We start from the raw sequence: 23,695 nt of genomic DNA, 5'->3' as shown, positions 1-23,695 counted from the left end.
TTCTTTAAAATTCTTTAAAATCATAGATACTTTTTTTTTTTAAATCACTTGTTAAAGATGTTTTAATATCATATGGTTAATATGTGTAGCTTGCCCCTCTAGTGAAAATCTTTCACTTTAGAAGGAGGCGAGAAGGAGGGCTGTGACTGGCGTGTCAGTGGTGGCCCCTAGTGTGTGTGTGTGTGTGTGTGTGTGTGTGTGCGTGTGTGTATTTGTGTCTGAATGCTGATGTGAATGATTGAATAGATCGCTGTGGGACCTCAGGGGGCCACTTCCAGCATGAAGACACACACACACACACACACACACACACACACACACACACACACACACACACACACACACACACACACACACACATAAACATACACATAGTATGCTTGTCATCTGCCAGTGCTCATGGGAGTTTGCTGTGATGTGTAGTGACAAGCAGCTCAGACACAGCGAGCCATCCATATATATACACACATACACACACAGAAACGCACACAGAGCCATCGGTACAAATACAGCAGCTCTTGATGACGAGGCCATGACCTTTGTGGGGTTATTATGTCTGCTGTCATGATAGATCACCTAGGAATAAAAAAAAAAGCAAGAGAGGACATTTTCATCGTGGGAGTTCAGATAAAGGCGCACAAGACACAAGTGGTGTATTTTACCCAACAAAACAAAAAAAACAACCCAAACTAAAACAACCACAAAAAACAACACAGAATGGAGCAGGCCATTTGAATACATGGTATTCCAATTATAGCTCCTTTTCACAAAATAGTTTATAATAGACCAGCTGCTTCGCCCCAGTTTCTTTTACTGACAGTGAGTGGACAGTCCATCATCTTACATTACTATTCAGAGTTTTCTCAGTTTTTTGAAGAAAAAGTATTATGAGCATGTAGTATCAGTTCAGATTCAAATACAAGCAGACCGTATTTTATTTGGTATGTCATTCATTTATATGCTAGAGTGGAAAAAGAAGAAGACAGATTTTTGACAGCGCAAACCTGGATTTAAGCCATATTTGACTTCTCAGGGAGGTAGTTCCTAGACGACTCCTCTTGGAGGTCTAGGAAAATACTCTGAAGTGGCCAACAACTCAGAGTCAGTAATGAGGAGGTTTTTTCTTTGTTCTAAGTAGAGCAGCTTCAGTTTGAATCATTGTTTGTTATTCCCCCTGATGAGCAGACCGGGCATCCTGAGCCACTGTTTGCACTGCAGTCATTTACCACTTGTGCTGCTCCAGCCAGGCGTGAATATGATGAAATGATGAAATGAAAGTATTGATCAAATTCCTCCTTGAAAGTCTCAGCTGTAACAGAGGTCAAGCTTGCTAGGAAAGTGTTTTTTTGGCTGGACCTCAACAGCGGGGCCAGCCCTACAAACGCGAATGTCTGTCACTGACTGACTGACTGACTGACTGACTGACTGACTGAGTGATCAAGTTACACCATTGGTCGGCCGTGGCACGTGGCACATCATAGGATCACAGAGCCAGAAATTTCAGTTTCGTTTTCTCCGCCGTCTAGTTTCTCCGCTGAGATCAGGAGCCCGTTTCTCCCACACAGTAAGCAGGCTGACCACTATCATGCATGTAAGCTGAAGCTAAAGTAGAATCTATACAATTATATCATATCACTGTTTATGTCGATGCATATGCGCGAGCTCAGTCCACCTGAAGCCCTCTGTTCTGAGAGAGACACAAACAAGCATGGAGGTTTCATCACGCCGAGGGCTTATTGCCGACCTTCCCGAAGTTTCCCGGGGCCACGGTTCCGGCCAGTGCCATTAGCTGGCCGCTGATTTGTTCCCGATGATCCGGCTGAGATTTCGGCCAGGGTCCCGACGACGATGCACCCCCGGTGTCCGGCAAACAGCGTTTTCGGCACCGACGGGTAACAGAGCGCCTGGCGCTTTGATCAGCAGGATCAATGCGGGCCGTGGGCGCGGTGGAGACGGCGCGCTGGAACGATCAGTATGGATGTATGGACTATTATTCTGTATTAGCAGTCTACAGCGGAGTTAGTTACACCATTGGTCTGCCGTGGCACGTGGCACACTCATACACGGTCCAGCCATATACTAGGTTTTGACCTAGTCTTGTTTAAGAGTGGGTCTTAAGTGGGCCAAAGCAAAATTAAGGGTACTGAGTTGGGGGAGTTTTGTTGGTTCAATGGTCTAAGGCGTGTGCTGGGTAAATGCCAAGTCCTGGGTTCAAATTCAGCTCAGGATCTTTGTCACATGTCTTTTCTGTCTCTCTCTACTTTGAACTGTCTAACAAATGTGGAAATGCCCATCAAATAATCTTTAAAAACCCCCAAAATGAGTACTGAATTGTCCTAAGTATCTAGACAAAGATATTCTGATTGTTGGTTTTTCTCACTTGCCCCGGACTGTAATATATCATTCTTTACTAAATCAAACCTAAATACATTTTAAAATTCTCTAAATTTCTTTAGCATGTAAGCAAATGTCCAAGTTCTTGACTAGACAGTATGTTAAAATCCCCTGCGCTGGCCTACTACTTTCCCCATCCCCTAGAGAATCTACTACCTGCCTCCTCATTGACATTCTTTTCACATGAAGCAGTCAGTCCTTGCTGCTATTCTGTGCCTGTACAGGCTTGCCTTGCAGTGTAGCTGTCCTCACTATGGCAGTGGGATAGGGAGGCGCAGACTGAGATGTAGCTGTACATCATGTCATACTGTGCATTGGCTCATTGTATTCTTTGTAGGCAGTTCGAGCCTTTCCAAACGGTGCTTTCCATCACCTGACACACCTCCAAATTAGTCATACCGTTTGTATATATCGGAGACTTGAGTGCACCATAACTTCATCACAAAAGTTGCTTTCTCTGTCTATTTCTTTCTTGCTTTTTCACCTCTCTCTCTCTCTGTCTCTATCTTGGTCTCTCTCACTTTCTATTTCAGCCTGTTCTGCTTGTACAGGTTGTATGTGTTGGTGTTTTCCTGTTTTTTCTCAATCACTCACCAGTATTTTCTTCCCTCTGCTGTGTCTCTGGCTGTTGCAGACCCTGGTAGGAGCGTGATGAGCGCGCGCTTCCGCTTGCCTGCTGGCAGATCCTACAATGTCCGGGCGACGGAGCTGGAGCGAGACAGGCAGCACACACAGGTTGTGTGCAACGTACTGCTGCTGGACAACACCGTCCAGGCCTTCAAAGTCAGCGTAAGTACTGCCTCTTTAGCCCGCTTTCCATTCATGTATTTTGTTGCGTATTATGATGTATAGAATTAGGAAAGCTGAAGGAAAACGGCAAAATTTGATAAAATTTCCTCAATAACGTTTTTACGCTCTTCTCTGCTTTTATCGACTAAATAATGACGTAGGTTTTGCGTGACCAGCCCAATGAATTCATTGCACAACAGTTAATTAGTTGACACCAAAGAACAATAACAACTTGCCCAATACTAATCCATTCTTTAAAGATTATTTCCATTTTTCTGACATGGAAGCCCATTTATTCGCCTTAACCCAGCTGATGAAAACACACCTAATTTACATTTTATTTTTTGCAACATTTCAAAAGTAAGTAAACATTTATTTATATAGCACATTTCATACACAGGGAAACTCAATGTGCTTCACATAAAAGCAAAAATTTAACATGGAAAACAGAAATAAGTATATACATATATACGTAGAGTCACACATTGTAAGAAGGAAGGACAACAACAACTACTCTCAGCCCACACTATCTTTTTTTTCTTGTGATGCTCTATTCATCCTTGAAGGAGAAATTTACTGTTCTCACCTGCTGGTAGGGAGTCAGTGTCTTGCTCAAAGACACTCCAGCAGGGTGGAGGCCTGCCGTCACAGGGCCTTGAGCCCCCAGCCCCTCTGGTTGAAGGAGGGTCTCCCTACTCACTACGTCCCCCTGCTGGCCCCGGCCTTTGCACACACTGTCTTTCTCAGCACAACGCCCTGCTTTACAAACACACAGTCACACACATTCACACCTGGGAGCTGCCCAGTGCAGCCTCAGTCCTCTGCTGTTGGCCGCTGGAGCAGTTGGGGGTTAAGTGCTTTTGCTCAAGGGCACTTTCACAACAGTTACTGAGGAAGTGTGTGTGTGTGTTTGTATGTTGTGCCTAAAAGCAGGTGACATGGTATGAGAAGCTGTCTTGTGACTGATGTTAGTCATCTGTCTCTTTCGGTCTTTCTCTATTCTCTTTCATTCTCTATATTTCTGTACATCCTTTTTCCTCTGTCTTTCAGAGGAAAAAGAGTCTGTTCTCTCTCTTTCTCTAAGTCTGCTTCTCTCTATGTCTCTCTCTCTCCCTCTGTGTGTGTCTGTCTGTCAGTGTTTGTTCAGAGTTATATGACGGTATGAGTAGGGAACTTCCCTCTGTGACTCCTTTAATAACATCCCCTCTGACACATCACATCCTCTCTGTGTGTGTGTGTGTGTGTGTGTGTGTGTCTGTGTGTTTGAGTGTGTGTGCGCGCACGCAGGGGTGCGTGTAAATGTGTGTGTGTGTACCGTCGCTCGCGGTGAAATGCTTGACATTCCTGAGCTCATAGGAGCCTCCTGAAAGCTGCAGCCCAGTCAAGTACATACATGCACACAGTGTCAGTGTAGCTACACACACACACGCACACACAAACACACAAACAGACATACACATGGATATGCATGCACAGGCACACACATAGACAAAATGCACAAATGTGATTGTGCAGGTTGTGTGCGTGCCAATCAGTGTTGATGTGATTACAACATTGTTAGAGAGAGAGACAGAGAGAGAGAGAGAGAGAGAGAGAGAGAGACCTGTGTAAGAGTGTGTATTGCTGTGTGTGTGTTATTATGGGGGAAAAACAGACATTTAGTGATGTGTATTTGACAGAAGTAGGTTGGGGATGCCCCATATATCAGCAAGTCTATCTGACCTCTCTTCTCACTTCATGCCACCCTTCACTATACCGCTCTATTGCTGACTTTGTGCTGCCACCAACCCATCATATGTGTGTTTGTACTGTGTATATGAAACTTGACAATATTGGATTGTAAAATATACAAATTCCCAGTAGCTAAACCAAATGGCCAGCAGCACCCAAGTTGTATCACATTTGGAGTGCATCAGCAGAAGATGAGAGCCTCTCCCAAACCTTCTTCATGAAATCCAAACAAAATAAAGTGCAACAGATCTTATCTAAACAATGAAAATGATAATGCTTAACAATTCCTGTGCACAACAGTTAAAGATAAGTTGGAAAGCTAAATATTTGCTAGAACAGAATAACAGTCTTTGATAATCTGGCATGGTGCGTATCGCCAGTCTCCAACTGATGACTTTTGGACTGTTATTTTCTGTTTACCATCCTCACCATATAGTGAAAACAACATGGAGAAGCCGTTCCCTTGGGGACTGATCATGCCACATCGTTGGATCATTAAAGTTTTTTTTCTCCCCTCCTCTTCTGCCTCTGCCTGCTTTCTCTATCCCATTCTGTCTTTGTAACTTTCATTCCCCCCTTTTCTGTTTTTCTTTCTCCCTCTACCTCTCTAGCTTTCTCTCAGTCTCTGTCTCTCCTCATTTTTCTACCCCTTACATCCCCTTTGGCCTTCTCTCTCTCTCTCTCTCTCTCTCTACCTCATCTGCCTTGCCTACTCTAAATTAAGGCTCAATAAATTATATGTTATCACTCATACAATATTGGTGTTAGACTTTTCTACAACAGCAGTTGTTGAAAATACTCAAGATGTTGTTACAAGATGCAAAAAGAGCAGTAAAATAATTTTGTTCTTCAAATCATTGAAATAATTGGAATTAACTGTTGTGATCACTAGCAAAATAATCAGGATTTTCAATGTAACCATAATCGACATACATACATTACATATAACCCTACTATATCAGTCTGTTTCTCTCTCCACTCCATTTTTTCTTTCGCTATGTTTCTCTCTGTGTGCCTCTCCATTTCTCACCCCTCCTCTCACTCCCTCCCTCCCTCTTTCTGAATGAATGAGTCAGTCTCTGTCAGTCTCTCTGGTCATTGATCAGCCCCCGGTAGCAGCAGTAACTTCCTGGAAAGACAAGACATCCTTGGAGCAACAAGACTTCTATTGATCCTCTCCCTGGCCGACTGGCCTTGAACCTAGTGAGGAGGGGAAAATCCAGAGAGAGTCACTTATCGTCATGGGAACCGGACCCGGGGGGGCGGGTGCACCCGGGGGCGTACGACACACAGGGTATCGATGATCTTAAAGATAGAATTCCTTGGGTTCTTTTGTTAATTTTTCAATACAAAAACTGCCAGACTTGGCCACATATCATTCATTCTTCACACCATTACTTAGCATTTAGTTGACCAACGGGCAAATCTGCCAAATACTTGGTGTATTCCTCACACACAGTGATTGACGAATCCTCCTGCAAGGCACAGTTACCCTATATGTTCTCTATGCTTGGTAGAGGAAACCCAGGATCCAACATGGAGGCCGGAGATGCAGACTAGTACAGCTGCTGGGTTTTGGTGACATTATTTCATTATAATTATGTGTGTTGGAGTTAGGCTTACTATTTGTGTGAAAACAATATGGAGAATAGCTTAGCACTAGTGTATGTGTGTGTTTGTGTGTGTGTGTTAGTGTGTGTGTTGCGGGATGGGTGTGGCTGTGGTAACATTTATGCTTGCTTAGCTCCTTCTCCATCCAGAAATAGAGAGGTGCTGCTATGTGGAGTAGGGCGTGAGGGTGTCATATTGTGTGTGTGTGTGTGTGTGTGTGTGTGTGTGTGTGTGCGCATATGTGTATGTGTCTGCCTGTGTGTCTAATATGTGATGGATAGTCAACAAATGTTATGATGATCGCAGTTATGCCAATTTATATGGCTGTGCAATTCACTACCCCGATTTTTTTCATAAGTGTGTGTGTGTGTGTGTGTGAGAGAGAGAGGTTGAGTGAATGACTCCTTTACCTAGCTCTATTCCTGTCTGGACAAGCTGCCTCACGCCTTCCTGAATTTCCATCATTCTTCAACACAAACACACACACTCCAGATTCAGTTTTGTCCTCCGTGGAAGGAAGGAAAGAAAAGAGGGAAGGAAAAAAGGAAAAAATCACAATTTTTTCTGTCACTTTTTCATGTCCAATACTGATACCGCAAACTTGAGTATCTGCCGATACCGATACCAATCCGATACCGTCTTTTTCCCTCTCTTAAACAACTAAGCTGTTAATAATACATTTGTCTGGATGCACTTTGCTTAACCTAGCCATCTAAACATCATGCTCAAACTGAAACAAATATTCTACTCCCCTAAAGGAAGAAATACATAGCCCACAACATGACTCAGTTATGCAATACTGCTGCTTCTTTTTATTGAAACTTTCTCACACACAGAACTTTTAGCAGCATTTTTGAGTGATCAGCACCATTCAAACATTCAAAATGAAATTTAAAGTGCAACTTTGTGCAAAAGTTTAAATCTGAGTATTTAGAATAACAAAGGAATTATAATTCCAGTGTAAAATACTGGATATAACTCAACACTCAATGTAGCCTATACCTCAATGACATAGCAAAAAACAAGTTGCAATGTAGACCATAACTTAAATAACTATAACTTAACATAAAAATAATAGCATCTCCAGTATAAAATGTACAGTGGAACACAGTACTGTAGACATGGCATCTTAAGGCACTCACAACTGAAACTCTAGGCTATTACACCTGATATCAAGTCAGCTGCATTGAAAAAACAAAAATATCTAAGGGTAGACAGTGCAAGCTTTAAAGTTGCTTTCACATGTAACCTCTGGGGTTGATCACCTATATAAAACTAAACATTAGAATGAATACAATTCCAGTATGAAAAGATAATTGCAATGTAAACTAAAATATCTGGTTCAAGTTTTTCCCTAAGATGATAAGACATAGCAGTAGCTACCTGACCTTTAAAAACTCACAGAAACCACTGGCTCATCTTTTTTATGTGACTTAAGTCCTTATGTGACTTAAGTTTGTTCACTTTAACATGAGGGGCAGATTCTTCTTTAGAAAGATTAGCATTTCAGCCTTCTCAGCTGTCAGCCTGCTCCTCCTTTCATTGATAATAATGGAGGCTGTGCAGATTCCACGTCTCTGAAATGTCTGTTCACAGCCTCAAGGAGGGTGCCTTTCAACTTCTTTTAATTCCCTCGTCGGCCTCGTTTTCTCGAGTGAGAACGCGTTTAAGGACACTGACAATGGGGATGACATCAGGTGCAGACGCAGATGAAGAGCTTACCTCCCTTGTCAACTACTCAAAAGGGGCTAGAGCTGCGACAGTCTTTTCCAGTACCCCCCACTGGTTTGCAGTCAATGTGGCTGGCAGGTCGTACTCAGCTGTATATGCACACAGGGCCCGTTTCTGTGCAGTGAGGCTCTCGATCATATAATATGTACTGTTCCACCTCGTTCGTACATCTTGTTGCAGATGCTCGGGCGGCATATTCAGCTACACTTGAATGTCCTCCGAGCGTGAATACGCAAGTGGCGAGTGCTTGAAGTGACCCACAATTTTTCTGCCGATAGCCAGTGCATCACTTATACTGTGATAGCAGTCCCTCGTTCACAATAAGTTGCAGGGTATGCGCGAAGCATCCCAAACTGGCAACTCCAAGGCGATCCATTGCTTTTATTATGTTACTGGCATTGTCTCTTAAAATGACATGGACTTTCCTCTTCTCAATTTTCCATGCATTTAACATCTCCTCCGTTGATGTAGCGATGGACTCTCCTGTGTGTGAGCCACGAAACTGCTTAGCCTGCAGCACTGCTTTTTGCAAAGTAAAACTTGAGTCTATCCACTGTGCTGTCAGACTTAGTAATGACATTGGACACACGTCTGAGCGAAATGAATTTGCACACTTCCTTGTACTTATTTGAGATAGCCATTTCGGAGATGAAATGCCAGTTTGGCAACGTGCAGCGAGGCTCCAAATGTTCGATTAAGCGTCGAAAACCCACATTTTCAACAACAGAAAGGGGTTGGTCATCCAGCACCATGAATTCAGCGACTTTCTCCGTTATCAGCTTTGCTTTGTTGCTGTCTGGAGGGAGTTTTTCACGTTTCTGAATTGTTTCCAGCAATGTTTGTTTCCTTTTGTTTGTTTGCTTTTGTTCCGGCACACTTTTCTTCTTGGCACTCGTACAAATTCGGCATACTCCTTTCCATGATGCTTCTGCAAGTGTTTAATCAAGTTTGTGGTGTTGAAGTTTCCAACGCTGCTGCCACCCCTCAAAACACTCGCATTGCATAAATTGCACTCGGCTGTTTAGCTTTTTTGTTCCTTGAGCTTAAAATAACTCCCCACAGCTGACATGATGACAGCGCTGCTAACAGGTCTCACTCACGTTCTAGCTACTGTTCACATGACACATGCTGCTCATCTGTGTTACTCTTGTCGTGACACATCTCTCTTTACGGCATGTTGCTCAAAGTTTAGTTAAGCATTTACGTGACAGTATAGGCTAATGGATCGTATCGGATTATACTTTTTTTTTTTCCCGATATCCGATCCAGTGATTTTGGCCAGTATCGGACCGATGCTGATACTGAGTATCGGATCGGCGCATCCCTACTTTTCTCCCACACTGAAGATAAACCTGGACTAAGACTGTGTGAAAAAACACTTCTATCAGAGCATCTCTCTCACTCTCTCAGCCATTCTCTTGCGCTCTCGATTGCTCTCTATCGCCGTTTCTCTCTCTCTGTCGCTCTCTCTCTCTCACACACACAGACACTATTTTACTCAGCGGGGCTGGTGGATTGATGATCAACACAAAGAGCGTTTGTCTCACCCAGCCGCATCGTCAATCACTCCTTTTCTCTTCTTTCCTGCTAGCTCTCTCCCTCTCTCTCTCTCAGTCTCTGTGACTCTCTGTCTTCCTCTCACTTTCTCTCTCAGTCTGTGTGTTGTTCTCTCTCTTTTTCTCTCTGTCGCTTTGTCGCACTTTCTTAGTCTGTTACTGTTTCTCTTTGCTTCTATTCTCTCTTTGCTTCTATTCTCTCTGCTTCTTTCTGTCTTTCAGTCAGTCTCTCTCGCTCTCTCTCTCTCTCTCTGTCTCCATCTCTTTCTCTCACTATCCAACCCACGAGCTATCTATAATATGGAGTTTGCTGCTGCTGTAAGAGAGTGTGTAAAAGCGTGTGTGTGTGTTTAAAAGCGTGTGTGTGTGTGTGTGTGTGTGTGTGTGTGCGTGTGTGTGTATGTGTGTGTGCATGCGTTCCTAGCTCCATTTAAATAATGTATGGCTGTTTGCTCCTGCAGTGGCAGCATTTGCACATTTGGCTCCGATGCTTTTAGAATACCAGAAGAGCCTAACACACACACACATATGCACACACACATACGCACATGCACACACACACACACACACATATGCACATGCACACACACACATGCACTCACACAGTGGCGACGAGTTTCCTGGGAGCACAGTATAAAAACGCCACAGAGGGCTCCCACATCCAGCCTGAAAAGCCACTTCATACAAAGGGGATTCTGTAGACACACACACACACACACACACACAAACACACACACACACACAGAGTCTCAGACATATCTATGAATAGCCTTACATGAGGAAACATCAGATTAGAGCCTTGCATGTTTCTTCACTTCCTCATTTGTCTGTGTGACCCCGGCCAGTCAGCAAATTGGTCAGGCAGTGAGATAGTCAGTCAGCTAGTTGGTTACTTTGTCAGTAAGGCCATCAGTCAGTTTGTTTGAAATCTTGTCATTTTGTCAATCAGTCAGCCACTCATATTCCGTCAGTCAGTCAGTCTGGCTGTAAATTAATAAGTCAGCTATCAAATATGTAATCAGTCAGTAAGCTAGCAGGCTTCTGAGACTTTCTGCAAGCCGGAGAGTCTGTCACTCATTTTCAGTAGTCCTCCACCACACCCACCCTCACAAACACACCTTAAAGTTAGTGCTAGATTTTATACTGACACTCACAGGCTTAAAATATTCTCTCATTCATGCAAACACTTTGAGCGTGGGGTTACAGGGAAGTGAGCAAGGAAGGAAGTAGGGAAGGAAGGAGCACAGAGGGTATCAGAGTTTACTCACATTTAACTAGGCTCTGACAGCAGCAGCAGATAGCTAACACACACACACACACACACACACACACACACAGCTGAGAGACTGACTGTGATCCCACAGGGCTGCCATGTCAACGTGTCGTCAACTGTCAACTACCATTCCGTTTGTATCCCCCCCCCCCAAACACACACACACACACACACACACACACACACACACACACACACTCTAACATGCTGTGCTGTAAAGTGTGTCACCAGGGGAGAGGGGAGAGAGATGGAAGAGAGAAGCAGTGGGAGAGTGTGTGTGTGTGTGTGTGTGTGTGTGTGTGTGTGTGTGTGTGTATCTAGCTGTTCTCCCATGGGATCTCTGGTGGAGTTACACACTCACACACCCTTTCTCCCTCCCCCCCTCTCTCTCTCTCTCCCTCTCTCAAAGTAGCAGCATGATCAGGTGTGAATTTGCGCTCCACTTGTGGCTCCACAGTTTATTCTCTCTCCTTCCCTTCCCTGTTTCCCAAGTACGATCATCACATGATGCGATTTTACAGTAATGACTCACACGATAAATAATTCCTTGCTCTTTCCCTCCCTCATCCGTCTATCCCTTCCACCCACCATCCTTCCCTCTGTCTTTCTCTTTCTGTGATCTGTGTATCTAAGTATTTATGTATGTTAAAGCTCATGGTCGTTCTTTGTTCCTTCTGCTTGATAACAGCAGTGTTTATTTCTATATAAGCAGACATCTTATTGTCAGACAACAGCCAAGTGGATAGCATGTAACACACAGCAGTTATCACAACAGCACTGAACTTGTCCAGAACCAATGCACCTTGTCTCATAGCCAATAGACTGGTCAAAGCGGACATTGAAGATGTCTAATTACTTATCCATGTTAAAGCACATGGTCATTGATTTAGCTGAATTAAATCACTTTTCTGCGTTCTCAGTCTCTCTCTCCTAATGGCCCTGTCTCCACAGACAGATGTGGTTTTAATGTTGAATATTATCACTTCTTCTTTCTTTCTTCTTTTACCATGGCGCCATGATTTTCAAGAGCCAAGTGGTCAAGTGGCCAAGAGTCTACAGTAGATATGTGGACGCTATCAAACTTCATCACAGTTTTACAGCAAATAAATGTCTACAAATCATGGCTGTTCTTTTCCGAGCAGGATCTAATTAATGAAAAGGAAGTAAAAAGTTGTTTTCCTGTTAAAATTAAACTTTAATAATGAATCTTCACACCGCAGCTGCGATTTTTCACACAGCTCCCATGATCCTCTTCTCGTATGCAAATGAATTTAGGTGATTTCACAGGATGGGAGAACGTACATCTGGGTCCTTCATCTGTTAGTTTTGCATGTACTGCTGTGATACAGTGATGTATGGTGATTACATATAGGTAAACACAATATGGCGTTTTGTAATAAAGCAAGTTGTTGTTGTTGTTGTAGTGTATCAACAATGCTTCAATATATGTATGGAGCATGTAATAAGCTATGTTTGTTGGATAAGCAGTGATTTTATGAATGAATATAATACGGTACTAGCCATGTTTAGCTGCTAACTTTACCCAGCAAACCAAGTAGCCTAATGTTATTGTATTCTCCATAGAAGTGATTAAGGCAGCTGATCAATTAGGGAACCAGAGAGAATTATCAAATAAACTGATAATTAATTAGCTCTATATATATATAGACACAAAGCCGCAGCGGATTGTACACAATCTGTACTTTTTTTTTCTCTCTCTCTGTCTCCATCCTAGTGTTCCTCCCTCTCTCACCCTGCAGAAAGCCAAACATGGTTAGGAGTTGGTGCTGTGCTTCCAGATCTTTCTTTTTCTCTTCCTCCCTTACATTGTCTGTACTTCACTTTTAACCTCCAAACTTCCATCCATCTATCCTCCACTCTCTCCCTCTTACCCTCCCTCTACCCCTCCACGTGTCTGTCATTCCCTCCCTTCTGCCCTTTCACCCTTTCCCAGATATGGTCGTGTTGTTTTTATGTAGTTATCCTGAAATTAACCAATAAAATCTAACAAAAATGTCTGACTTTTCCTTTCTTCCCTTTCCCTTCTCTCCCTCCCTGTAGAAGTCGGACCACGGCCAGGTATTGCTGGATGCTGTCTTTAAGCACCTGGAGCTGACTGAGAGAGACTACTTTGGCCTACACCTGGCTGACGACTCCTCAGACACACCGGTCAGTATGCTGCTGTGGGTCTGTCCAAGTGTGTGGATGTGGATGTGTGTTCAAGTGTGTGAGTGTGACAGTTTGTGGGAGATTTTTCTATTGAAGTGTGTCAGCCAAATTGTTAAAATTCCAGCCATATCAACAATGTGTATGGGCCAAAAGTAGGTGTAGGCTACTTTGTGTGTGTGTGCGTGTGTGTGTGTGCGCGCATGCATGTGGGTTATGTGGTCACCATAGGACTGAGTTTAGAACACTCTCAGAGATAAATCACTACTGCGTGTAAATATTAAACTCTCTAGAGTGTGCATTTATGTCTGTGTGTATACTCTGGTGCGTGCATGCATCTGTGTATATAGTGTTTGAGTATGTCTGACAGGTGTGCGTGTGTGTGTGTGTAGCAGGCTGAGCCAGTGGTGAATTATTGAGGTTGCGTAGTAGTGCTTTGGAAGTGTTATGGTGTCTCTAAGTCTCTCTTCATCTATATTTTACAGCGCTGGCTCGATCCCAACAAGCCCATCAGGAAACAGTTAAAAAGTAGGTGAAATCTAGCACATACCACCTTAAGCAACAGTTCACAGTCCATCTTCAGCAATGATTTGAAAGACCACTACCTGAGCCACTTCAAGCAAGACTCCTCAGTCAACCTTAAATTGCTAATTTCAAAATCTACAAGCCAGTTGAAGCAGTAGTCCGCAGTCCACCTTTACTGATGGTTTAAAATACACACTCCACCTCAAGCAAAAGTCTCCAGTCCACTTTGAGCATGATTTAAAATTCACAATCTGCCTCAAGTAATGATTAAACTTCATTTCAACTCTGCTCTTATTTTTGATAATGACTAATAGAATGTATAACACATAGAACAATTACAAAGTAGCCTTAGTGAGATCAGCAATCCTCCCCGAGCAATGATTGAACTGTATTTCAACTCTGCGTTTTTATGCTGAGTGATTGACTAAATAAGTAATAACTATAGTCTTTTATGTTTTTCATACTATACGGATAGCTTCTGATGTGTTTTTATCAGGCCTACATGTTTTAAGCCTGGAGTTATTTATGACACCATGTTATATATAACAGTGGTATAAAAATAAGTGTTGAAGCTGCCACATAATGTCAGTGTCCAGCCGGAATATTGTATCTCTGATTTTGCTTTTTCTTTGAGTATTAACTACTGACATTGTCCAACATGTGTAGAAAATGCCTCTTGGTAACTGAGAAATACAAAAAACACATGACCATCAATGGAAAATGTATTTCCTATGCCAAAAAAGATATATTGTATTCTCAGATAATCGTTTATACTCATCTAACATGCAACACTAATTGCAACAGCTGTGCATGTTTTCTATGCAATTTTTTCTACACAGTCAAACATTTGACTGTCAGACAAAAGCTCCTCTGTGTTTTTTTTCCTCTAACTGTCCTCCATTATTTTCCCAGGAGGGTCTCCCCACAACTTGAGCTTCAGAGTCAAGTTCTTTGTGACAGACCCTGGTAAACTTCAGGAAGAGTACACACGGTAAGAGGCACTGGTCCTATATATAGATACATGGAAATTACTTGAGACACATGATAACATACAGAGAAAGACTGTTTTGTATCATACAATAAGACCTTCTGTAGACCATGGCCTGGGTAAATGCTCAATATTAATTGACTGGAGGATATTTGTTATTTTACATTAACAAGATATAGAAAGCCAACACCATTCAGTAAGACACTATGAACAGCACAGATCATTTAAATACTTTTTGATAAATAAACACACAATAAAATGATAAAAAAAATGGAACAAGTGAACAGCAAACTCTTCTTCAAGTATTGTTTTTTGTAGTAGTGGATGGTGAGGAGATGTAGGAAATGGCAGAGAGGTATGTGACACAACATTCCTGTTCCTTGTAGATTTTTCATTAGGCTGGCACACTTAACATGACGGCTACAAAACTTTTCATAGTGGAAGTAAGCATTAGTGTAGGGCTCAACTCCCAGAAAACCGATGGATTAACAAGGGAAGTCATTATATAAGTGAGCTTTACAACCTTTTGAGTTTCATCCACTGTCCGCACAGGAAGCAGTGCTCATTCTCTGGCTGCCGTATTAATGCATTAGAAGTGCTTAACGCAGTGTATCGTTTCTGATACTAATTGATACTCTATTGTGCAAGACAGTCTAGATCTCAGATTTACTGTTTCAAAGCTACTGACTGTCGAGCCTACAGTGTTTAATCCAGTCGACCAGGGGCAGCACTGTGGTGTAGTGAGTAGGGAGGTCGTTCAACCAGAGCGTCCTGCTGGCAAGCCCGCCGTAAACACACCGTGTTTGCCCTGCTGAAGTGTCCATGAGCAAGAAACTGAATCCCTACCAGCTCCACTCTGACTCCCCTGTGGAGGGGAACAAGTGAAAAGAGAATTTCCCCACAGAGATCAGTAAAATATCATATTATTATTATTATTATAACACTGTAGGAACTTTGAAAGTGTGGCCAACTTGTTATAGCCAGTTCCTCTGGACACCAGTTCCACCAGACCTATTTTAATCCTCCCACGACCCAACTTTGGCCTCGACCCAGGCTTTGTGAAACACTGCTTTAGATGAGTGAGCCACCAGCCCAGCCCCTGGTGGATTTACAAAGCTTGCAACCCGTTAAGTCTGTATGTAGGATCAACATACTAGAGCAGATTTAACATCATTGTCCAAATTGAACTGTTGGCTACCTGCCACGGAAGGAAACAGTTGGTAAGATTACAGAGTACAGAACAATACCAGTTGTTGAGTTGAATTGGAATCTATGATATTCATTGAGATGATTGAGATTAATTTCAGTGTAGCTGTTCCAGAGAGCCATAACATGGGATGCTGGACACTTTTTAGCACCAGGACCTGGCCTGGTGCTCTGCTGCTTTGTCCATTCTAGGCACGACTAAACTCCTGATAACCTTGTTGGAAATTAACTGTGTATGTGACACTGATGGTGTATCACACAACAACACTTTGTACAACAATATTTATGCTGATACCAAGAGCATAGGATGAGGAATGACTTCCCACTGTGTTCCTAGAGATAGCGAGTTTTCATTCTCTCTTAAAGCTACAATAAAACTATGCTCCTGTCTTGCTTCATAAAGAGATTTTTAGTAACTATCATTATAGTGTCTGTCAGTTTGAGCAACCAGTCTGATCACTCAATAGCTCGATGGGCTTATTGTACTACTAATTATACTAAAGGCTTAGTGGATACTCGGTTCTGATTGGCTGAAGGGTGTTCATTAATTTCACTTAACAGACACCTCCGGCAGAACTGTCACCATAACCCTGCTGCTAGGCATCTGGTGGCTCTTCATTTTTACATGATGTATTCAAATTAAACAGACTTTCCTTTTCGAGGAATACAGTTCACTTGTATCTTATCCTAATGTAATGTCCTTTTCTCCCTTCAGGTACCAGTATTTTCTCCAGATCAAGCAGGATATATTAACTGGAAGGTGAGCATGTTGTCCTTATTCTAGATATTGCTATATAGACAGGGTAGACAGGGCAAATCTACTGCCAACCGGCCTAATAGAATTGTTAGCATTGCATTAGCATTGGTTTCAGTGCAGAGCTTTAGTGCTACATGGGCTAAATGCTGCCAAGAAATATATATACAGTAAATTCTGGTGTATGTATCCGTAGGTTGGGCGGGCTCTATACATGTAGATTTTACCAAGGCTAATGGTTTTGTTTTTCAGTGAAAAAACATTTTGCCTTTTTCATTCTCAATCCTTGACATAGAAAGCTTAATCCATGTCCATGTTATTCTGAATCCTATATCACTGTTATTATTAAACATCAGTAACCTTTGGTGTTTGAATCAGTGTTTGAAAAGGCCTATTACAGCTTCTGATCCAAAAGCTGAATCATCTGTGTTTGTGTTTGTGTGTACGTTTGTATGTGTGTGTATGTGTGTACATGCGTGTGTGCTTGTGGTTTCCAGATTGCCCTGTCCACACAACACAGCCGCGCTCCTGGCATCGTATGCAGTTCAGTGTAAGTACTTCTCCCTGGATACACACACACTCTAGATAACGATGGAAAGGCAATTCATTAGGTCTCTCTTTAGCTACACACACGCAAACTGTTTAATGTAATGACTGCGGTTGTTCCAGTGCATTTGTAGTTGGCGCCCTGAACCCATTAGAGTTCCATTAGGCTCTTTGGTGATACTTAATATTATCAGCAGCGGTAGAAACGTTCTATGTGATCGCGGCTAGTGTTTTTCAGTGTGGGCTAGTCCAAAATCAGCCACACTGGCCAAAAGTTGTACAGAGGCAAATGAAGATAGTGGGAAGGTGCTAGAGAGATGACCACTGGGTGTTTAAAGTACCAGGTTCAGTTTACATGCATTGTCCTTTCTTTCTGCTCTTTTTCATTGTTGATTTAAGTACAAAGATTTCTGAAAATGAATTGTGGTGTCTAGGGATGCACCGATATATCGACAGACCATCAGCATCAGATGGTATCAGCTTTAAAAACTAATATCGGTATCGCGGTATTAGTTTTGCTGCTAATATTTGATCAGTTGTGGAATTGATCAAATATTGTGTGACCTTTTTTTTCTAGGAGTGTGTCACTTAATACAACCGTTAGCAACAGAAACAAACTAACAAAAAAACACTTAATAATCTTAAAATAGGCCCGTCTGAATAGCTTAACCTGTTTTACACTTGCATTTGCACTAGTGTTGCATCAGTGTTGATACTGGCCTCAAAAAAACATCAGTGCATCCCAAGTGGTGTCCCCAGTGCTGATATGACAAATTAATGAATTTCCACAACGTAATGACCTAGTGAATGAACCAGTTCTAGATTTACTGGCTGTAAACTTGGCGATCTCAACAGCTCTTTTATCGGAACCCACATTTTACCATGACCACACAGTTCCAATGAATATATTAGAAACCACTTATTTCCCCATTTAAGTTGTTCCGTTCTCATGGCCCTGTCACAACACCTCACGGTTTACATTTGTTCCCAACCCACCAGTTGAGAAACATTGCTGTAGACCTATAGCCCAGCCTTCGTCAGTGCTGTAGTGTGGTAATAGCATTCAGCCTTAACTCTAATCTGATCTAGTGTGGTGATTTAGCATTTAGCCCGGGGTTTGCTGACTTTGCCCTCTGTCATCGTATTGAGCTGAATAATGACTCCTGACACACTGGCCTGTCTGTCTGCCTGTCTCACTCCGTCTCTCTCTCTTTCTGCTGCTGCTGTCTCTTTCTGTGCTGCTTATTTTGCGCTTTCTCTCTTTTTCTGTTTCTGTTTCTCTCATTTCTCTTTTTTCTCTCTCACACTGTCTCTCTTTGCTTATCCCTTTTTTACTCTTCTCTCTTTTCTCACTCTCCTCCCTCTTCATCTTTCTCTCTCTCCATCTCCTCTCTCTCTCTCTCTCTCTCTGTCCCCCACCTCTCTGGAGCATTTCATGGGGAATTTCACTGCTATATAGGTCAGAGAAGAGATTTGAAGTGGACTACCAACATCATGACAGACACTACTGCATTCACACACACACACACACGCACGCACACACACAAACACACAAACACACAAACACACACTCTGTAGCTGGGTCCATGTCTGCGTTGTCACTTAGCTCAGTGCCAGCCCAGATTATGAAGATAAATGTTTGCTTTGGGAAAAACGGCTTGAAGCAGCTGCTATGCTGCTAATTCAGTTAGCTCGGCCCAAGTGCCAGGACTGATCAAATTAAATCCCACACTAAAGCTTGCATTCAAAACACTACAAATCCATTCCAGTAAATTTGAATTCTTGTTTGAAATTTACCAAAAACTGTCCGATAAACACAGCAATCTCTTCCTCAGAACTGGTGCCATTTTGTAAGCCAGTGTCATGTAACAGCTAGTAACCCACTCATAATAAATCCGCAATGCTCTTTACATCAGTTTTTAAGGAATTGATTTTAAAGGGTAGTAATTTTTTTCAAACAGTAGATTCACACAACTGTTCATATTTACAAAAATGTTGCATCACCAAACACTCTGGCTCTTTTACACCGCCGTTCATTGAGTTGCACAGTGTTGCATTCGGTAATTTATTCAAATTGACAGCAGGGCATGCTGGGGGAGTAAACTGCTGCATTCCTTCATCAGGTTTTCCCTCAAGTCTAACGTTAACAATGGGCTAATTTGCACTAACAAGGGGTACGCCGTTCCCCCAAGTAACCCCCGCCCCTCCTGCCCGCCCTCCAATTGCATTGTATCATCTACATTGCATGTAAATCCATAGATCCAAAGCGAGAGTTGAACATCTTGTTTGAGCTTTGCGGTTCAGTCAATAACATAATTATTGGGAACCTAAGCTCAAGCTAGTCTTTTCTACTGTTGGCCAATCTACAGTTCAGTATGGATTTCACATTTAAAGATAAATATGAGAGGAGAGATCCGGCCGTCAGCTATTCTTTGAGCTTCATTCCATGTTGGACCAGGTTAAAACAATGACACCAGCATAAAACGAGACCAACTTTACTGCGCCGTTCCATCACTATGTGCTGTAATGTAATGTAATACTGCCGCAGTAGCTATCGACTGTACATATATTTGTCCCTGGAGCTGTAAGTACATCAATAGGAGGGTTAGTTAGAATTGATTCTTTGGTCAATATGCTTAGGCTACAGGGAAGTGGGTTAGTCCAGGGAGTACTTGTGTGAATTTAGGCCGTTTTTGCGTTCAACCACTAGCTAGTGACCTAATGGCTTTGGGGATTCACTTTAAGCTCCGTCTCTCTGAGGCCTCCGAAAGCTGCCAGAGACTTTCAAATCATTTCGCTCTTTTTGTTTCTGCCTTTTATCTGTCATCACTCTGTTCTTTCCCTTTGATTGATTAAAGACAGTGGTGTTGTTGATGTTATGTTTTTTGCTATTTTTAGCCATGTTTAGATGCCTTCTGGCCATCTGCTATATGAAATACACTGTTCATAGGATAAGGGTCAGAACGTATTTGTTTATTCCCAATAGATTGTTTTTGCAATTTATTTTTGGATCAGTCACCTGTTCTTTAGGCTATTTGGGACACACACACACACACACACACACACACACACACACACACACACACACACACACACACACACACACACACACACACACACATACATCCCAATGGTTTTTGGGCCTTGGCTAACGGTTATTGGAGCAGGCAGGGATATGACTCACTTTATGTTCAGACTCAGTCATCGAGGGATTGCTAAAAGTATGGTTCCTTCTATTTTTAGCTCTATTGATAAGCTGCAAGGCTATCTCTTAGCACATACAGACACATACTCGCATGCATACACATCAGCTCACACACACACACACACACACACACACACATAGATAGTAATGTGGAGGCATTATTACACTGTATGATTAACACTGTGCTTTCAATCTTCTGATGTTGGCAGCATATTTTTTTTAGACAAATCCTAACAAGTGTAGTCTCATGGTGTACTTGCAGCGATAACATATGCTTCTTTCTGAATAGCAGAAGGATGTAAAAGGTTGTGTGAAAATTTGCAGCTAAGGTGTGAATATTCATTAGTTTAGATTATTTTAATGATAGAACTTTTGCTTCCTTTTATCTAGTAGATACTGCTCAATAAACAGACATGACATGATTTGCAGAAAATCATTTTCACAAGGTATAGAGGAGTGAAATATCTCCCCTCTGACTGACACAAATTAAAAAAAAAATGCACTACAACAATATACATTGTCATACAAAATTCCCAATCCTATATAATCCAATATTCCATTGATTTTCTAAAGGGAATTATTATAATGCAATGTGCTGATCTCTATGCCTGTAGACAACGAGTGTAGTGTTTTTGTCTCTATCTCTTGCTTCCTAACTATCATGCAGTATTAGCAACTTATCAAATTTGATACACTGACATTATCTCTCTCTTTTTCTCTCTCTCTCCCTCTATCCCTTCATCCCTTTAGCTGAGTTAGGTGACTACAGTGAAACAGAGCATGCTGCAGGCTATCTGTCTGACTACTGCTTCATCCCCAGCCCTCCACAAGACTTCCACAAAGAGGTCACCAAACATCACCAGCAGCACAGGTACAACATACACACACACACACACACATACACACTTGCAGCTGTGGGTGCAGTAGGTAAACAGAGAATGAATAGACACACACACTTATTCAAGCATGTAAGTGGCAGGAACTCAACACACTAACAAACAAATGACAAAGAAAAGTATAAAGTATAAGTTTGGGAATTGCTCAAAAACTATGCAAAATTATGGAAAAATGCTGTTTTTAAGTCCAGACACACATTTGACTAGCTGTAGATCCACTGTCATTTCACATATTATTATATTTACATGTCATTTGTTGGAGTAAAAAATAATTTAGTCTGCCAGTATGTATATATCATATTGAACACCCACCCAAAATCTTCAAATCCACTCCAATCCATGAAATTTAAGTCTGGAAAAAGTGTGGAGTTTTAAAATGCAAAACATGTAGGGACCTTGTACTCAGTACATAAGCAAACACACACACATGCTCAGATGTGCGCTTATATACACACAGATACACACATTCATGCAGGTGCAAGCACATCCGTGGGTTGCCATATGTGTGTACACATGAATGAATGCATGCATACACCAATACAGCTGACTGATGTAGGTTTTCAGTAAATGGCTCGTATGCTAAATCTGACCTTTTCCCTCCCATTGCCTCTCTCTTATCTCTCATCCACCTGTCTCTTTCTTTTTCCTCACTTTCCACTCTCTCTCTCTCCATCTCCATATGTCTCTGGCTCTCTTGCTTTTCTTTCTCTCTTCCACTCTCTCTCTCCCTGCCCCCTTCATCGCTCTCTCTGCCCCACCACTTCCCTCCATCCCTGTCTCTCTCCTCCCACCCTCCTTCTTTATTCTCTGTCTCTATCTCTCTTTCCTTTCCCCTTTTTCCCATCTACTTCCCCCATTCTCTCTCTCTCTCTCTCTCTCTCTCTCTCTCTCTCTCTCTCTCTCTCTCTCTCTCTCTCCCTCTCTCTCTCTCTCTCTCTCTCTCTCTCTCTCAGTGGTCTATCTCCTGCCCAGTCAGAGTTTAATTATCTGAACACAGCACGCACGCTGGAGCTCTACGGGGTAGAGCTGCACTATGCAAGGGTAAGGCTGTGTTTGCATCTCTGTTTGTCTGTTTGTGTGTATATGTGCTGTATGTGTGTGTGAGACTGTATATATGTATATGGTTCTGTCTGACTCTGTAAGTCTCTTTCGTGCATGCATAGTGTGTGTGTTGTATCCATGTTGCGTGTGTCTCCCTGTCTCTGTATCTCTGTCAGTTTGAATATGTGAGTGCTGGGATACTCGTGGTTTTCCACAGCTGAAGCCATGTGCCGTGTTAGACGTGTCGGTGTGTCTGTGACCTCAATCCTGTCTTCTCCCCTCTCTCCCTCCCCTCCCTTTCCCCACAGAAACTCTTTTTTTTCCCAGAGCAGTCCAAGATAATTTAGCTCACGTTCACCTTCATCCCATGTAAACAGCAATTGCTGTCTTAACTTGGCTTCTTATACACAATCTTGTATCAGTTCTCAAACTTAAGGGTCAGGACCTCCCAAAGGGTCATTAAGTAATTTTGGAGTTTGTGGGGGAAAAAAAGGAATAATCTTAAGACATTAAGACACAGAAGTATAAAAGCCACTCCTAAAATGGGGTCACTAGGCAAAAACCATAGAGAGCCACAATCTAAGAACTGTATTTGTCAAGCTCATGGGCAGTTAACAGTCTCTAGGGTCATTATCCAGTATAGGCTACACTCTGCTATTGGTTTGAAGGCAGGCAGACCCAGAAGGCAGCACTGGTTTCGCTTGCAGGTCTGTTTTCTGCAACCTCCTGTTGTTTTGTAGCAGTGACCTGGCCTGGAGAAAAAAACACACTCTGTTTCCCTCTGTCTCTATCAGGACCAGAGCAACACAGAGATTCTGATTGGGGTGATGTCAGCCGGTATTGTGGTTTACAAGAACAGGGTACGGATCAGCTACTTCCCATGGTGAGTGACACATACACACGCACACAATTGCAAGGGGTCACAGCAAGTGTCCAAAGGAAGGAGTGGGATGGCGGAAGCCTAGAATTTAGAGAAGCAGATTTGGGACCGGAAGGTCGGCAGTTCAAATCCCAGGACCAGCTGGGAAATGTGGGTGAGGAAAGTGAATGAGTAACGCTATCTACTCCTTCAACAGCCTGTGATCAAGGCTCTTGACCACCAGCTGCTCCAGTGAAGCTGCTCAGTGGCCAACAGTAGAAGACTGTGGTTTTACTGGGCAGCTCCCAGGTGTGAATGTGTGGAACTGTATGTGAAACAGGCCGTTGCTAGAAAAGAGCAAGTGTGCTCTGACAACTTTCTCTGGAAAAATGAAAGTTAACATAAAAATGAAATAAAAAAAAAA

At 42.4% G+C, this 23,695-nt stretch overlaps 1 protein-coding gene across 1 annotated transcript in view; it reads left to right on the top strand.

The window, feature by feature from the left end:
* The window catches only part of LOC139655555 (tyrosine-protein phosphatase non-receptor type 4-like), a gene marked incomplete at its 3' end in the record, with an annotated part of 51,507 nt that extends 28,212 nt beyond the window's left edge, over positions 1-23,295 (top strand). Inside the window, exons 2-10 of the mRNA XM_071532990.1 lie at positions 3,029-3,183; positions 13,147-13,254; positions 13,737-13,779; positions 14,689-14,767; positions 16,686-16,730; positions 17,222-17,274; positions 21,226-21,346; positions 22,325-22,412; positions 23,207-23,295. Of these exons, the coding sequence (XP_071389091.1) occupies positions 3,046-3,183; positions 13,147-13,254; positions 13,737-13,779; positions 14,689-14,767; positions 16,686-16,730; positions 17,222-17,274; positions 21,226-21,346; positions 22,325-22,412; positions 23,207-23,295 (764 nt within the window). The remainder of the gene's footprint in view (positions 1-3,028; positions 3,184-13,146; positions 13,255-13,736; positions 13,780-14,688; positions 14,768-16,685; positions 16,731-17,221; positions 17,275-21,225; positions 21,347-22,324; positions 22,413-23,206) is intronic.
* Positions 23,296-23,695: the final 400 nt, after the last annotated feature.

The sequence above is a fragment of the Centroberyx affinis genome, unplaced genomic scaffold (assembly GCF_046629955.1).
Source record: "Centroberyx affinis isolate AG114_WGS23_722 - 3 ecotype Tasmania unplaced genomic scaffold, CSIRO-AGI_Caff_v1 ptg002305l_1, whole genome shotgun sequence".
Classification (NCBI taxonomy): domain Eukaryota; kingdom Metazoa; phylum Chordata; class Actinopteri; order Beryciformes; family Berycidae; genus Centroberyx; species Centroberyx affinis.
Note: the sequence above shows the minus strand (reverse complement) of the source record. Positions and strands in the feature narration are given on the sequence as shown.